Raw genomic sequence first — 17,011 nt, forward strand, 5'->3', positions numbered from 1 at the left:
GACACTGGAATCTTCGTAAAGGGTGTTAAGGTGTTACATGCAAATTTATCTCCGCTACAATATTTTAAATTAATGAGCGTCGTGGATGCCATTCCTCGTGACTGGAGACGTATTATTAGACAAAGCGCTCAACATTCCCCCTCTAATACAGATGACAATCTATTTGAATTTGGAAAATTCGGAGGAAATGTTAGCAAAAATCACATCCAAATCGTTTTATAACGCGTTTAAAAGCAAAAAGCAAATCCCTCTAACTGAACAAAAAAAGGTCAGGGAAAAATTTCCACAATTTCCGTTCGACTGGAAGAGGATATACTCCCTGCCTTTTACCGTCACAATTGAAACTAAAATTAGAGAATTCCAATATAAAGTATTAAATAACATAGTATTTACGAACGAAAGATTTTTTAGGTGGGGATTGGCAGATTCGCCCTCGTGCACTTTTTGTGAACAAGAGGTTGAATCCTTCGAACATATCTTTTTCTAGTGTAATGTTACCAAGGCTTTCTGGGAAGCTTTCTGTTCTTGGCTTGGTGAATGTCAAGTTAGTTTTCAAACCTATACAATAAGGGATATAATTTTTGGAGCTTTCAATGTGGAAGAGGACTTTACTATTCTAAATCACCTAATACTGACAGCTAAATTTTATATATACAAGTGTAAATTGAATTCTAAAAATCCTTGTATAGGAGTTTATAAGACCAAAATCGGGGAGATATACCAGGTAGAAATGAAGATAGCAACAAAGCGGAATAAATTAGCTAAACATTTTCAGAAATGGAATAAGCTTTTGCCACATATCGTTTTGTGGGATGGGTGTCGTCCAAACAGTGTAGAGTAGCATACGAAGTCAATTTTATTGTAAAGCACACAATTTCGCTATATACTATTATTAAGGTACTGTAAGTAATTTATGTAACATATTGAAAGGAGTGTAATATGTCGTTACGTAATGTAAATGTAGAGTATCTTGTAGATAGTGAAGTAATCGATAGTAAGTCATCTGCTGTAATCAAGTTTATTGTAAACTATACTTTGTTTGTGTTGTGTTCTCAGTAAACTATTGTAAGCAACGTACTGTAACTGAGTCCTGTAGTGTATTGTAAGTAGAGTAATGTTTTGTAAAATGCCAAAAAAATAAAGAAATTAAAAAAAAAAAAATAAAACAAATCATGAGCAAATTTCGATCTTATAGCCCAGGGCCCAGTTGTTCAAAGGCCGATTAGCTCTAACCCAGGGTTAAATTTTAATCCAGGTTTCTAAATTTCTCTAATCAAAAGCCATTTTGGGATAATTTTCCTAGTTTTTTTTTAGACATTTAATCGTCAAATTGTAGACAAATGGAATTAAGCTGAATTTTCTTTCAGAGCTTTCAGATCTGAAATCAAATTTCACACTAACCCTGGGTTATCTTAACACAGTTTTGAACAACCCGGCCCAGATTTTTAAATGCGCGAGAACGCGCGTGGAAATTGATAAACTCACGAAAGCTATTGCATGAAAACAAGTCCGGTGACCCCTTCTTTTTATTGTTCCAATATGATAATAACGTCGAAAGAAATCATCAGAAAAAAAACTAGAAAATTCTACGGAAGGAAATTTGCGATGTGTGAAAATTGCCTTTTTTCTACATTTTCTGAAATTCCGCTCCGTAGAATTTTTTAAAAATCTTTGTGCATTTTCCTTTTCAAGTGCCAAAAGCAATGACTGAAAAAAATCAGGGGGTCACCGGGTTAGTTTTCGAATTATATAGGCCACAAGCTAAAAAATGCGTCTGAGTAAGCCTATGAAAGCGTTGCCATGGAAACTGCTAGCGACGAAATGACACCTATTTTTGGATAACCAATTATCATATAATTCAACCCCGTAAAAGTGTTCAATTGGCCTTGGTCAGTCTTTCTGTTGTATTCTTTCAAAGTTACAGACCATCAAAAAGATGAAAACCAGTACGAGCCACCTTAAGGTCCCTATATTATCAATGCTTACAGCTGTAACCTCAATGAAGTTTCCCAAAATCAAGGACAACATCTTCCAGCGTCATTGGTTTACAAAGCGTTCTAGATGCATTGAATGTTGGCAAGTTTTGCTTTAGATATTTCTTTGAAAAACTTATCTGTCATGTAAAGAACACTTTCGGAATGGTGGCGTGAGAATTGGGGTGTTACGAAGACCCTCGAAAACGAAGACCTAAGACCTAAGACCCGGTCTTCATTTTCGTAGTACGAAAATAAAGCTTTGTTTCGAAAACAAAGACCCTGTAAACAGAAAATCGTAGAAATTACAAGTTAAACGCACATTAAACAGCAACAACCCTTAGACTAGTAATATAATACATAACACTTCACCGTTTTCTTCCCATTATTATTCCTTCCTTGTTATTCTGTCACGCAACGCAAACTATAAATCAAAGGCGGCTAGCGTGCGAATAGACCCTTCAAGGTTAACGCCGCCATTTTGCCGGGGGTGCAAAACTGCTGGGGCGAACGCAAAATGTACAGTGAATGTATGGGAAAAGTCGAGAAAATGATGCTAGATAATTTGAGGAAGGCTGACATCGTGCAATTTCTCTGAATTACAAACTAAAGATACCAGACCTACCAGTTTACCGATCAAATTTGAGAAATGAATTCTCGCGAAAAAAGCCGCGAATGAAGATTTTGATTTTCCATATATTTGTCTCTAAACCAAGCCGCCCTTTGCGGGAAAATTTAAAAGCATTTGTATGAAAAACTAAAAATAAGATTTCTCACTTCTCAGCGAGCCTGAACCCTTCACATTTAATCGGCAACATCTTTTGCTAGGTATCTTTACTTCGTAATTTATAGAAGTTGCAGAATGTCAACCTTCCTCAAATTAACGAGCATCGATCTCCTGACTTTTTCCATACATTCACTGTACATTTTGCGCTCGCCCTAGCAGTTTTGCACCTCCGCCAAAATGGCGGCGTTAACCTTGAAAGGGTCTATTCTGCCTGCTGTTCCAGAATGATATGTGTGGTAAGTTTACCCGAGGAAACCCTCGAGAATATCAACACCAAATTGGCTCGCATAGCGAAACAGAACAGATAAGACGGGCCAGTAGTACTGGCAGTATAATAATGGAAAAAATGCGTGAAGTGTAATGTATTATACTAGTAGTCTAAGCGTTGTTGCCGTTTAATGTGTGTTTAACTTGTAATTTCTACGGTTTTCTATTTACCGCAGGGTCTTCGTTTTCGTAGTACGAAAGCGAAGACCGGGTCTTAGGTCTTAGGTCTTCGTTTTCGAGGGTCTTCGTTTTCGTAACACCCGTGAGAATTGATATAATTACTTGGGCTTCCAGTAAAAAAGCCCAAGTCTTAAAATGCCCTACCGTCGTTGTCTGTGAATGATAATAAGTAAAAATGAAATACAGAAAGGATATCAGACATCGTCCAGCGAAGATTGTGTGTTACAATCAGACAATTTGAATGTAAATGCTATGCGTTACTACACCATGATCGGGAACCCAGCAAGATACTTTCCCACAGAAAGGCAGGACACTAAAGGTCTTAAATAATTTTTAAGCAAATTCTTTTGTCGTCAAAACTTCATCAAATTTAGGCTGGAAGGAGCCAAATATGAAAAGAAGAAAAATAGGCGGTGTAAAGTTAGTTCGAAAATTAGGAAACTCTAGCTTCTACTAAGATTGTATCAAACACCCTTGACTTACTTTAAAAAGATATACCGCTAGAAGCTCAAGTGGAGGCCGCAATATGGCCACTCAGTTCCTCATTCAGTCTGCGCAGCGACCTAAATATCACGTCAAGTTCGTTACGTTGACTTGTCTGCTATATTATAATAGACAACAATGCGACAACGTTACCTGGCATCGTAGGTTGCAACAACTTTAGCGGTAAGGAATGAGTCTGGGTACAGGCGAGGAACGAAACGAAGCCTTTGGCTCAACTTGACTCGAGAAAATTTTGCAACATGGCGGAAGTACTGAAACTCGGAAATTCTAATCTGAGTGGATACCAAGTATGTATTGAATATCACGTTAAGACGTCAGTTTCCAGGGCCTCTCTCCCTCTCTACTACACGCTCCTCATCCTATCCATTAATTTACCACGAAAACCCGGAAAATAATTTATTGCTATCCTAACAAGAGTAAGCCTACAAATATTGTGTATTAAACAACCTCATTCCCAGGGCTTTTCCCTTTTTTGAACATTTTGGCGCCTGCCAAAATATTCAAAAAGGGAAGAGCCCTGGGAACGAGGTTGTGTATTAAATACATAACCCTTGAAAACTCGTCAACCTTTCTATGAGGGGTAATCCCCACCATAACTGTCTTTTCATTTTATGGCACTGTTTTCCTGTTTATTGTAGCACGTTTCATTTCACTGTAGACGTCTCTTTTCCGTTAAAGGCATATTCCTCACTTTTGCACAAGTACGTTTTGTACAATTAGATTAACTACACCTTTAAGCGCTAACAAATGGAGTTGTTACCAATTTAAAATTGCCACTCTCGTAGAATAGGGAGGCTTAATTTTTGCAGAATTCGGCTTCGTGAATTTGTCACAATTGAATCTCTTGAATTTCGCGAAATTCAACTCTCTGGGCTGCGTTGTCAGCGGTTTTACTTCAAGTACAAGAAGGGGGCGGTCACTCAGCATAGAACATCGCCTCCGCGTGCGAAGTCGGGGATTAGGGAGCTTAAGCAACCACGACGAAAGGGACGACGACGACGTCAAGTAATCGCGGAGGGTCTGGAACGAGGACGTCGTTTTTAGCGGGAAAATGAAACTTAAGCAGTGAAGTTGCTCAAGGACGACGACGTCTGAAATTTTTGTTTATTCTCGCTTCGTCAGTTTAAGAAATGACATCGTTCAGAGACCTCCAAAACCTTCTTCTCGGTTAGGGATCAAAATTTTCACCTTTATCGAAAGTTCGAGAGTACGTTATTCAATTCTTGAACATCAAAAGTCCAAGGAATTATTAAGCTTTAGCTTTATTTACAATAATTTACGCATGATAAAAGTTTAAAATATAAATTTTACGGAAGTTATTCGAGATTAAAATTCAGTTCTAAGTGTTGCTGGTATAAACAAACCTATTTTGCCCAAGGCTTGCCTGATTTTCAACGTGCGTTAGCCTGATATGTTCTACCTTTGATGCTCCTTCCTTTGGCGAGCAAACGACTCAAGTCTGTCAATTTTAATCAATGCTAATTTTTATCGCTGTAAATCTAGATCTTTATCAAACATTTCGAAAATATATTCGCAAAACCTGAGAGGTATTCACGCACGCTCATGTTGACACACCGATCTGAAGAATTCTTTGCTGTTTAAAGCGTCTCGACGGAAGAACAGCAACACGCAAAATGTTTTAGTAGCAATAAACCGACAGTTCCATACACACAGCTTTTGACCGAAAGCGGTGGTGTATTGCACTGCCATTTAAACCTTTTCATTCAATAAAAATGATAAACAGCATTCTTTCATAAAATATACTCAAATAAATTTAAACCTAACGTGGTCGCTTTCACCGCTTGACTTGACATCTGTTGTTCGGAGGAAGGAAAATGAGTTAGTGGGTTTTCGAATTTTATTTGTTTAGAAAACTGAACAGGGAGGTTTAAATCAACCGAAGAAGCGAATACAAACTCCAACCGGCCATAGACTGTCAAAAAAACGACAATAAAGCCGCACCTTTTGATGAGAAAAACTGCTTTGAAGTTCGGAAGTTCACGACGACTTGAAACTGGTCCATCTCAAGTCGTCGACGATAAGACGACGACGGAATTCTTGGTTCGCGCTTGCGCAGTGACGTTCTCGCTACTTCCGGTCGTCGTCCTCCGTTCGTCGTCGTGGTTGCTTAAGCTCCCTAATGTCTCCGTGTTCACCTCAATGATGTAGTAAGATTTTTAGAGAGTGGTAGCCACGACTGCGATACCTTAGATTATGCAATTTTCCGATGAGATTGGGTCTTAAATGTGCTTGCGAGATACCTCCACGCGTAATCGACCTCGTTTGCGAAGCGAGAGAAGCGGTTATCAACGCTGACCATAGTATGTTTAGTTGTTCGGTAGCCAGAAAACAGTGACCTGAAATTTTCAAGCACCCGGTTTTGGTCAGGACTCGAACTGGATACAGAGTTCGTCACCACTGTTTCAGTCCCTGTAACAACTCTTCCTGCAGTTGAAACAGCCTTGTCGTCAGACTCTCGAACTCCACCGAGCAAACTAGCTGCTTCTCTCAGAAGACTAACAACCTTGTCAGCGTTACCGTTCAAAGACATCTCGCAAAACCAAAACTAAAAAAACGTCCAGCCGTACAGTTATTAACCTTCCAGTTCGCGCGCCAAGCTGAGTGACCACCCCCTTCTTGTATTTGAAGTAAAACCGCTGACAACGCAGCCCAGGGAGTTTAATTTCGCGAAATTCAAGAAGTTAAATTGTGACAAATTCACGAAGCCAAATTCTGCAAAAATTAAGCCTCCCTATTCCACTATTCCACGAGAGTGGCAATTCTAATTTGGTCACAACTGTATTTGTTAGCGCTTTAGGGTGTAGCTAGTGTAATTGTACAAAATGTACTTGTGCAAAACTGCGGAATATGCCTTTCACGGAAAAGAGACGTCTACAGTGAAAATTTCATTATGAAACGTGCTACAATAAACAGGAAAACAGTGCCATAAAATGAAAAGACAGTTACGGCGGGCATTACCCCTCATATCTTTCTACACTTCATTTTGGCGCTCAATTTCATCGCACAGAATGCCTGAACGTCATTAATAATTCATGATCACTGAAGCAGGAAAATTTGAATGCGATCGCGAAAAGCTCAGCTGGGGGAATATTGCCTGTGGAAAAAAGGGGAAAAGAGGGCACAAAATCTCGACCACTGAAAAACTAAGTGGTGTACGCTTCGCTGCAAACATATATGATTAATATATAGATAATCTAATTTTTTTTTTCGCTTCTATAAGATTAACAAATCGACAGTGGTTTAGCGTGGTCTGTACGCCTTTCAACAATGATGTTCGTCATCAAAGTGGTCAAAATGATGAGGACTCACGAGGCGCAGCGCAGATCGAACGAAGCAAAGGGCCAGTTATTTACACAAAGTCTAAGCCAAACTGTGGTTTTACACAAGTAGTGGGCCATATGGATTCTCTATAAAAGGGTTGATTTAGTTAAATAAAATTAATGTCCTTCCACTAACAGCTTTCGGCCCCCTCGACACGGTTAACAAAAATGAATGTTCAGTTTGAAGGTTCGGTTAAATTGAAGATGGCTTGGAACGCAGTTTTGTTAAACAACGGCTAGACTTAGTTGAAATAACCGGCCCAAAGAGGCCAAAAACAAAAAAACCAAAAAAAGCAAACAGACAAATGAAAATTAGCAGATCCGCACTTTAATATATATATATATATAAAAAACCTGTGATCTATATATCAACAAACATTAAGAAATTGTAACCATTTAACTTACAGGAATAATCAGTATGACAAATCGCCCAACCCCTTAATACCTTTTCTAGCTGACAGGTAATGAGAACTGACGAAAATATCAAGAAGAGGATATGGTATTAATAAAACACCCATTTCACAGGCATAACCAAGAGAGAAATATGAGGGTTGAATTCATCTTGTGACAATTAACACTCGTATTAACAAGTGTTCTAGAACTACATTGAAAAGCTCCACACTGATTACCCCTGAGGGACTTAACGCCAATTCTAGTAAATCGTTATCAGTTTCAATAAAATAATAAATAAAATAAAGTCTAATTTCAGAAGATGATAATAAATTATTATTGGTTATGGCAACAATTGGAAAGAACAAACTAACTTATAGACTCATAAATTAAAATATGACATACTGGGGTTAGTCATTTGCTTGCACTACATTAATTTCCATTTTTTTGAGCAACCTCTGCTGTCAATAATTTCAAAAAATGTTACCGTAATTCACTGATGCTCATTCACTCTCCTGCCAATTGAAAGAATACACTTCTTACCAAACTTAATAAAATGTCCCAGTTTTGATAAACTTTCTCTCCTAACAAGACAACAATTTATGTCTTGTAGGATATTTTCCATTCTCTCTACAATAAAAAGCAACCTGCTAAACTCCAAAGCAAGTTTCTTGCTGCAACCTGCACCATTTGAAAATGACAACCTAATTGCCAGCCCCTCTAGAGCTAAATGTGCTTGGAATTTAAAATTGAAAACTTTTTTCAAAAGATGGAAAGCATTATTCTCACAGAGCATCTTTAGTCGCTGCTCTGTACGGCTTCTCTTTTTAAGTTCTGGCCTCAAGGGAAAACATTTTGTATAAATGTTAAGATCATGCTCTATCTTGTCAAGTTTTCTGTGGATTTGACATATCAAACTTGAAGCCCTGGCAACCCGGCTTGTAACTGCAATATGCTGATAAGACACAATGTTTATGCATTTTGTGATCAGCTGGATTTTAGTTAGTTGAATGAGTCTACACTGTGAGTGATTAATATTAGATGCTGACCAGTCTCCCAAACAAGACCAGCAGAATTCTTTGCGACATAAGATGCATGTCATGTGATTACAACCGAGACCCTTTTCGACAGGGTAATAGCAGGAAGGACAGCGCTTCACTTGTACACTGGTAATCAACTCCTTTTCCTTCCTTGTTGCAAATCGAGCATAAGATGCATTTTTCTGCCTGAACTCCTGAGCTTCCTCACAGGTAGCTGGCCAATGAGCATCTTCCTGGCACTTGAAACACCACATGGTACCACAGACACATACCACTGGCAAAGGCTGGACACCACCACTATCTTCTGCATAATGAATCTTGGAGGAGTCCTGAAGTGTTGTTCCCTTCACAACCAACTTGCACTGGTCAGCTGGGCACCATTTCCACTTGGGGCTTATCTCCAGCATGGCATTCACCCTCTTTACCAGGTGCCGTTCAAACAGAGATGGTGCAAGGGACATTAAGGTAACATCATCAACTTCTATGCTACACTCATGTGCAGGGCAACTCAGTTTCATCTGGCCTAGATCAATCTGGGTCTTCAAATGGGCTCTCCAGCAACTGTTACAGAACTTATGGCCACAGGCATTCAAGAAGAGAAATGGAATGGTGCCATCATGCTCTGAAACACAACATTTTCTTGATGCTCAAGACCTGATCATATCTTCTAGCTGGATAAGTTGAAGCAATGAGTGCAAACATTAATGCTGAGCTCTATTTAGGCAACAGAACATACATGTACATGTATAAATCATGAGCCAAAGGCAACTGAAGGGATTTATACGCTTTCGAAGTGTTCTCCCAACATCCCAGGTGGCCTTGTGACAGCAATAGAGCATGGAAAATGTGCTCTATTGCTCTTACAACATGACAACATGACTAGTCATATGCACACTCTACAACCTGATAGAGCAACAATGAATTGATCAATCAAGTGATGTATACTATGTTCGAACTTGTTTTCTTAAGACTGAGAAATGTCTTAAAAAGTTTGAAGCTCTCTCTCTTTAAAACCCTGACGTGAAGAAAATGTTACCTAGGTGGCATTTCTAAAAAGTATTCAAAGCATTCCAACCTCTTAAATGAAATATTTCTAAATTTTTGGTCATCCTGTTTAAAATTCTTTTTTCATTTCCCTCCTTTAAAACATTAAGGCAATTAGAGACACTATGCATGCAGAAATATATAAGCAAAGCAAAGTGAACAAAACAATATTGATAACAAAAATCAAATAATAAACAATATAGACCATAATTATCAGGTTCTGAAATTTATGATAATTTATTTGAAAACAATTATTTAAAAAAATTTTTGTCATCACCACTGAAAATTAAATAACATACACTGGTCCCTCCAATACAAGGAATATTTGCCAGTAAAGTATAATTGAAAGCTTACCTCTATCTTTCACCTCTTGGAAACAGATCCCACAAAATTCCATCATCACAAAATTGCTATCCAAAGGAATAGCTGCAGTAGACATTTCTGGGTGGCCTGTGACCTCTGAGAGGCATTTCTTAACTTGATATTTGGCTGTATGAGAAGAGAAAGCCTTTGATGTCCATCCACACAGATCTTGGAAAACATCCAGTGACAGCCTTGGTTTCCTTGGCTCTTTGCAGTGCACCTTTACAGTTTTGTTCTTTGCCAGCTCTAAATGAAAACTAATAGCCAGGTCTGTGATTTCTTGTATGGTCCAAATTTTCTGATCAGATTGCATCATACTGATCTGGGAAATTAAATCACTGACAGTTTTATTATAATCATCCATGCCATCTCTGTAAACAGCCATGTTCAGAACAGCTTTTATTTCACCTGAGTGGCACCTCCCATGGTCCCCAAGTACCCTGAAGGCAACAAAGACTTCATCGCCAGTGGACAAGGGTATGAGCGATGTTAAATTGAGAGAAAAAGTTCTAGGGTAACTAGAACCCTCCTTATACATGTGATGCCATTGTTGTGCAAGGGTCTCTGGAATAATTTCATGCTTTCTCATCATAAGAACAATGCCATCATCAATGTCTGGATTTGGACATTCAACTGGATCAGAACAAGTTTTGAGTTGCAGCACAGACTCATTGGCTACTTTGCTACCTGCCACTGAAGAGAGAGCTGGGTTTCTTGCTCTACGACGCCTTTTCTTGCCCACTTCAGGATTTCGAATGTTCTTGTTTGACTGTATTTGTTCTTCTCTGGAATCTAAAAGGGATGATCCTGCCTTGATTTCCTCCAAGTACTCTAAATGCCTTTGGTGCATTTCTGTACCATCATTGACAAGGAAATGCCTCTTTGTCTGCTCAGGTTCAATTTGTTTGTCTCTCCAGTTTTTGTTCAGAGAAGACATTTCCTTGCCATAATGTGTTTGTGGAACTGATGAAGAGTTCCTCATGAGAATGTCCAGACCAAGGCTTGAAGATCTGTCCAATTGCTCTCCAAAATCCTCCTCAAATTCACTATCAAAGTCGGTTTCAACCACTTCGTCATCATAATCTTCAAGTAAGCAATCACTGGTGGAAGAATAGTTATAATTATTTTTCTTCCTTTTTCCATGATGACGAAAAGGTTTCTTGGGACGTATCGACCACGATCCCGAGGGATTCGGGTACGTCACCTCAAACCGAGACTTGATCTTTTCGTCGTCTCGAAGTAAATCTTTAGTGTGTGCTAACTTTCGTCTAGGTTTGCGCAACGTGCCATTTTTGGAATTGAACACAGAGATGCAGTCTGCTCGAGTAGGTTTCCTGTGGCTTGCGTTTGCATAGCGCTCGACCAACACAAGTTCTTCATCGTTTCCAGAACTAACACAGCCAGTCTTGATTACTTCCGGCAGAAGCCAACGATTCTGTTTTCCCAGTGAGTAGGTGATCACTTCTTCTACACTTTGGTCTTCGTCCTGGAGCGAACTGACACCTGAAGAGTGTATCAGAAGTCCTTCTACTCTTCCACCTTTGATCTGGGAAAACTGAGAGCGAAAAGTTCTACCTTTACGGCCTAATTTTCCACTTTTCCCCTCCATGGCTCAATGCCCTTCTTTCTCAACCGTTGTCTATAAATTTATTATCTTCTATAGTTAAGGGGAACAGCTCAAACCTGATAAATAAGTGACAAATTTCTCTTTTATATACGATAAATGGAGCCATTGCGGAGGAAGTCTCTTTGATGGTGTAATTCGGTCTTGTGCATATAACCTCATCTGTGATTGGCTAATAAATGTATTGTCCAATAAGTTTATGCGTACTAATATTAATCCCAGTACAATATCCTATTTTTAGTAACATTCTTCCAAAAACAACGTTGCGTGACATTTGATGGTAATACTCTTAGCTAATTTTGAAACTACTGGAAGAAAATGAAAGATAGTTTAACATACAAATATGTAAACATGAAAAAATAAATGAATGCATACAAAAATACATGCATGAGTCAATCAAGGAGAAAATGAATAAATAGAAATAAAAAAAAAATAAAGGAAGTTAGCAATTTGTTTAAATTTTCAAAGCACAGTTGAACAGATGAACTCAAGTTCGACTCCGAGTTTTTCTTTTTCAGAAAATAAAAATATGAATTCAGAGAGTGGTTCGACTCTAGCTGAAGCCTCGACTGAATAAAAAAAATGAAGGCATTGCACATGCTATTTGGATGTTTTATTCGTAATCTCCGTCAGCTTTCCCGAACCGTGTAGGTGTAGCTGGTAAACCAGTCGACCAAAGGAAAACAGGAATGTGCTTAAACAATTTAAAGAGTCTTCTAGAGACTAGGCAAATTATTTTGGTTTTGGTGTTGTACAAAAAGTTTGGAGCTAAAAATAAATCATTACTTAATAGTACAAGTCTTTTGATTGGATAATAAACTAGCAGCCAATTGGAAACTCGCTTTCATCAAATTTTCTATTTTGAGATGAATTGCACCACAGTTGCATTTACTTGTGTGAAATTTACTGGATTTTTGGAACTATAAAATGGGCTCGATTTACTCTGCCAAACATTCATCATTTAGAGACAACGGTTGAATGTTACAAGAAAAAAGGAGAAATGGTTTGGAAATTTGGTAAACTCGGTGTCAACAACGGACGAACTGTACGTTCGCGAACTCAAGCCAAAAGATCTGAGGGTCTTCTTACTCACACTACAGCTTTCCCTGAAGGAAGCCAAGACGAAACAGAGGTCATCACCTACTCGCTAGGCAAGCAAAATCGCTGGCTTCTTCCAGAAGTTATCAAGACGGCTAACGCATCCGAATTCGAGAAGGACGAGGTTGTTTTAGTGGAAAGATTCACTAATGACAGAAAGGATCGTCCCAACTGTTTGTCAGTATACAGCTCAAAGGACAGCAAAACTCGAAAATCCAAGCGCAGATTGGCTCGAACAAAAGATCTGCTCGTTGACGTTGAAGACGCGAGAACACGTTTTGAGGTGAGTTACCCCTGTCCCTCTAGACCATGGCAGAACAAGAAACAGAGAAAGAGGCCCACGGCGCGGTTTGGAACTCGGAAGAAGAGTTCTCGTTTCGATTTGAACATTGAGGAAGACTTTGAGGAGGTCCATGAAGAAGATCGATCTCTCCATTATATCGAGGAGGATCTCAGTGAACGCTGTGACTCAAACAACTTTGGTAGATCTATCACAATTTATTTTGACTCACTTTTGAGAACATCCCTTGGAAAGAAAACAAATCCCATTGGAAAGATTAGGACTTCACAGCAAATGAAAAATGCCATCGGAAACACAAGGCTTTCCTCACCTAAAAAGGAGTGCATTTATGTGGACAGTGGAGATGATATGTACAGTGCACATCAAGAACTTCTGACTCAAATAGAAGAGGCATCTGCATATAATAATGGCAATTCTAATCCTTACCCCTACGATGCCTTTGTGTATGACTGGGGTTATGATGTCAATATGGATGAGTGGGGTCAAGATCCTCCTATGGATGAGTGGGGTCAAGATCCTCCTATAGATGACAGTGGTCCTGTTGCTGGTGAGGATGATGGGGGTCATATTGCCAGTATTGACGAGTGGGGTCCTGTTGCTGATATGAATGACAGGGATCCAGTTGCTAATATTGATGACAGGGTTCCTGTTGCTGATATGGATGACTTGGGATATAATAGCGATGGCTGGGATCATGATGCTGACATGGATGACCAGGGCTGGAACGATGGTTGGCAGGCACCAGTAAGAGGTGGCATGCACAGAGGAAGAGGGAGAGGCAGAGGGCGAGGAAGAGGCAGATGGAGAGGAGGGAGAGGTGGAAGACGACAACGTTTTCGACAATTCACCCAAGTTGATCCCAACTTGTCCTCAGAATTGAACAATTCATCTTCAGTTACGAACAGAGATGGTAATCAACACCAACTACCTTCAGCAACAGATGCCATCCATAAGTATGTCACTCTTCTCCTTTTCCCACAAGAAATTAATCCTGTTCTTCTGGAGGAAATATGGGGTGAAAAGTATTTTGAAGCAGAAAGTGTCCCAAGGACATTTGCACTCAAGGTTACACCCCTAACATCTCAGGACATCAATGGAGAAGTGTTTGTTCTTTTCCAGCATGGTAACAGGCTGCCAAACTGGTTTGCATCTGTCATTTGCAGTGAAGAAAGCGTACATGAATCAGTGCTAACAGAGTTCATTTCTGAAATCAAGGCAATGAGTATCAAAAAGGATGTCTGTGGCCTTACTCTAGAGGATGTTGTGTACACTGCTAGAAACTGCTTCTGCTCAAACATCAACAATAAAGTGGACACAGGAGAACCCAGGCTACCCAAACTGTCTTTTGATGTCTTTGCAAATCTGCTTGGTTGGAAGTCGAAGGCTCTTACTTTGCAGAAAGCACGTCAGGAGATACGAATGTCCTTGGAGAAAAAAGAATTCCAACTAGAAAACCCTAAACCAGTGTTAAGTACTGAAATGGAGTGCGGGATATGTTTTATGGAACTCATCAGCTGCAGTGGTAAGCAACTCATAGAGTAATTATTGATAACAACTGAAATAATGATTTATTTATTAGTTTTGTGAAGCTCAGCCATGGAGCATTTAGAGAAATGCAACGAGGTCAGAGTTGTAATTTCTGCTTGGTATTCTTTCAGTCTTAATTCTTTTAGGGCAAATGAAAAGAAATTTTTCTTCGACCTTAAGTATAGTTTTTTCATTTGTGCATTTTCCATCAAATGAATAAGAAACATGTATCCTTCCTGAAAAAAGTTCTTTCTTAAATTCATTTCCAATCAGCGTGATTATCTATCAAGTTAAGTTCAAACATTAAAAATTTTTTTAAAGACTATCCACAAAGATTTTGATTAATTAATCTTGAAAGGTTAATCCAGTACCAGATAAAGTCAAAGTATCCACAAAACACTCATTAGTATTGCCTGGGCTGCAATTTTACTCAATTATGAAAATTGGAAATAACCTAGCACCAGCACTATTTGCCTAATATGGAAATGAAATATAATAAGTAAGCTCCTACATGTAGAGTTAACCCTTTTGACTCCTATGAGTGACCAAGACAGAATTTCTCCTTACAATATCAATACAATATCAGGCAGACAATTAGTGAGAATCAAGAAAAATATAAACTAGCGGATCAGTAGTTGATCCAATGCTTAATTCTTCAAACTAATGTAGTTATAAGAATTGTATGACACACTAAGGAGAATTACCATTCAGATCTTGGCAGTGAAAGGGTTAAGTTACTAAAGCACTGAAAAGTAGAGTGATTGTTACAAATGATTACAAGACTGAATATTCTTCCTCTTTTTCCCTCAGATAATAATGTCCCTACCACAACTTTGACCACCTGTGGGCACACATTCTGTAACAGTTGCTGGAGGGCTCACTTGAAGACCCAGATTGATCTTGGCCAAGCAAAACTGAGGTGCCCAGGGCATGGGTGTAGCACGACAGTTGATGATGTCACCTTAATGTCTCTTACACCATCACTGTATGGACGGCATATGGCAAAAAGGGTGGACACCTTACTGGAAATAAGCCCCGAGTGGAAATGGTGTCCTGCAGACCAGTGTAAGTTGGTTGTCAAGGCAACAATACTAAGGGACTCCAGGGTCTGTGGTACTGAGGATGGTGGTAGTGTCCAGCCTATGCCAGTGGCATGCGTCTGTGGTACCACATGGTGTTTCAAGTGCCAGGAGGATGCTCATTGGCCAGCTACCTGCGAGGAGGCACAGGTGTTCAGAAAGAGGCATGAAAGGTATGCCAAGATGGTTAAAAACAACCAAGAAGAGAGGCTAATTACAAGTGTAGAAGTTAAGAACTGCCCATTTTGCAATTACCCAATACAGAAAGGTCCTGGATGTAATCACATGCACTGTGGTCTCTGTGATAAAGAATTCTGTTGGTATTGCCTGCAAGACTGGTCCTCCCATGGTGAAGATTGTGAGAAGGGCGTGGCACTGCGTGAAGTGGAGATACCAGTGAATACAAAACACTTGAGATCATACGAACACCATGCCGTGATGTGTCGCTTGGCCAGGTCACCAGACCAGATGCAACAAACTAGCAAAAAACTGGATAACCTGGAAAAAGGCCAACAGTTTTTTGGCGCATGCTCACATAGATTTGGCTCTCACAGACCTCGGCCTAGCTGTACAATAAGGCGTGTGAGCTATTTATGTGAGAGTGATACATCACAAGATTTGCAACAAGTGTTTGGTTTTAAATTCCAGGCCCTTCTTGCCCTTGAAGGATTGGCGATGGTGTTAAGCTTCACGAGAGACTCTCCACGTAAGATATTAGTGCTGGAATTTGAAAGACTGCTATTCATTGTAGAGAGATTGAATGACTTACTCCAAGACTTTGAGAAAGGTCTCAAACCTGAGACTCTGGAGAGAATGAAACATTTAATAGTGTGTGGCAAGAAATGTTTGTCTGTTGTATATAGAAACACAAAAAGTTTGTGATTTCTTACATTCTGGTTTCTTTCTTGGGTAGTCATTTTGGGTTCAACTTAAGGTAGGTTTTTTTGCTGATTTACAAAGTTGTGAACTTCCAAAAAATAATAATATATACAGTATGTTGGCTTATACATACCTGAAGAACTTTTCATCTTTAATGTTAATTCTGTCAAATTGCTACTTAATTCAAATTGCATGTTAGAAATGTTTATAAAAATTATTTTGATTGAGATACTAAATAAAATTATATTATTATGAATGAAAATGAATGAGCAAACTCCTTTGTGTGATTTATTGAAGAATGAATCAACATGGAGGCACTTTTGAAACCTAACACTCAAAGTCTTTTCAGAGATAATTTGCCAGCTCGCAGGCAATGGTAGGGTGTGGTCGGGCCCTCACTATAAGTGCCTTTTTTCCCCCAAGGGAACAAATGAAGCTTTGAGCAACGTGAGTTGGCAAGAGGTTTGCAAGGGGTTTTGGTTCCAGACCTCCAGCAAACCTCTTCCTGATTCGAAATCAAATTGTCTGGTAGGCAGAGAAATGCACGTCCTGAATCGCTAATAATGAGGAGGTGCTTACAGGCTAAGTTGTGGGGTATTACCGGCTGGATCTGC

At 39.3% G+C, this 17,011-nt stretch overlaps 3 protein-coding genes across 5 annotated transcripts in view; 1 reads left to right on the forward strand and 2 right to left on the reverse strand.

Annotated features, from left to right (window-relative positions):
• The window catches only part of LOC111319603 (uncharacterized), a 37,348-nt gene extending 31,020 nt beyond the window's left edge, over positions 1–6,328 (reverse strand). For all 3 annotated transcript variants that reach the window (XM_088763372.1, XM_088763371.1, XM_088763370.1), the window contains exon 1: positions 3,844–6,328. The gene's annotated coding sequence lies outside the window, so the exon portion shown is untranslated. The remainder of the gene's footprint in view (positions 1–3,843) is intronic.
• A 1,030-nt stretch (positions 6,329–7,358) lies between these two features.
• On the reverse strand, positions 7,359–11,660 carry LOC111319411 (uncharacterized). The gene is made up of 2 exons (XM_022922195.2): positions 9,881–11,660; positions 7,359–9,104 (listed from the first exon to the last, which is right to left on the reverse strand). The coding sequence occupies exons 1-2, from the start codon at positions 11,496–11,498 to the stop codon at positions 7,936–7,938; spliced, it is 2,787 nt and encodes a 928-aa protein (XP_022777930.2). The 5' UTR covers positions 11,499–11,660; the 3' UTR covers positions 7,359–7,935.
• A 726-nt stretch (positions 11,661–12,386) lies between these two features.
• Positions 12,387–16,446, forward strand: LOC111319290 (uncharacterized). The gene is made up of 2 exons (XM_022922095.2): positions 12,387–14,434; positions 15,250–16,446. The coding sequence occupies exons 1-2, from the start codon at positions 12,514–12,516 to the stop codon at positions 16,398–16,400; spliced, it is 3,072 nt and encodes a 1,023-aa protein (XP_022777830.2). The 5' UTR covers positions 12,387–12,513; the 3' UTR covers positions 16,401–16,446.
• Positions 16,447–17,011: the final 565 nt, after the last annotated feature.

This window comes from Stylophora pistillata, chromosome 6 (genome assembly GCF_964205215.1).
Source record: "Stylophora pistillata chromosome 6, jaStyPist1.2, whole genome shotgun sequence".
NCBI lineage: Eukaryota > Metazoa > Cnidaria > Anthozoa > Scleractinia > Pocilloporidae > Stylophora > Stylophora pistillata.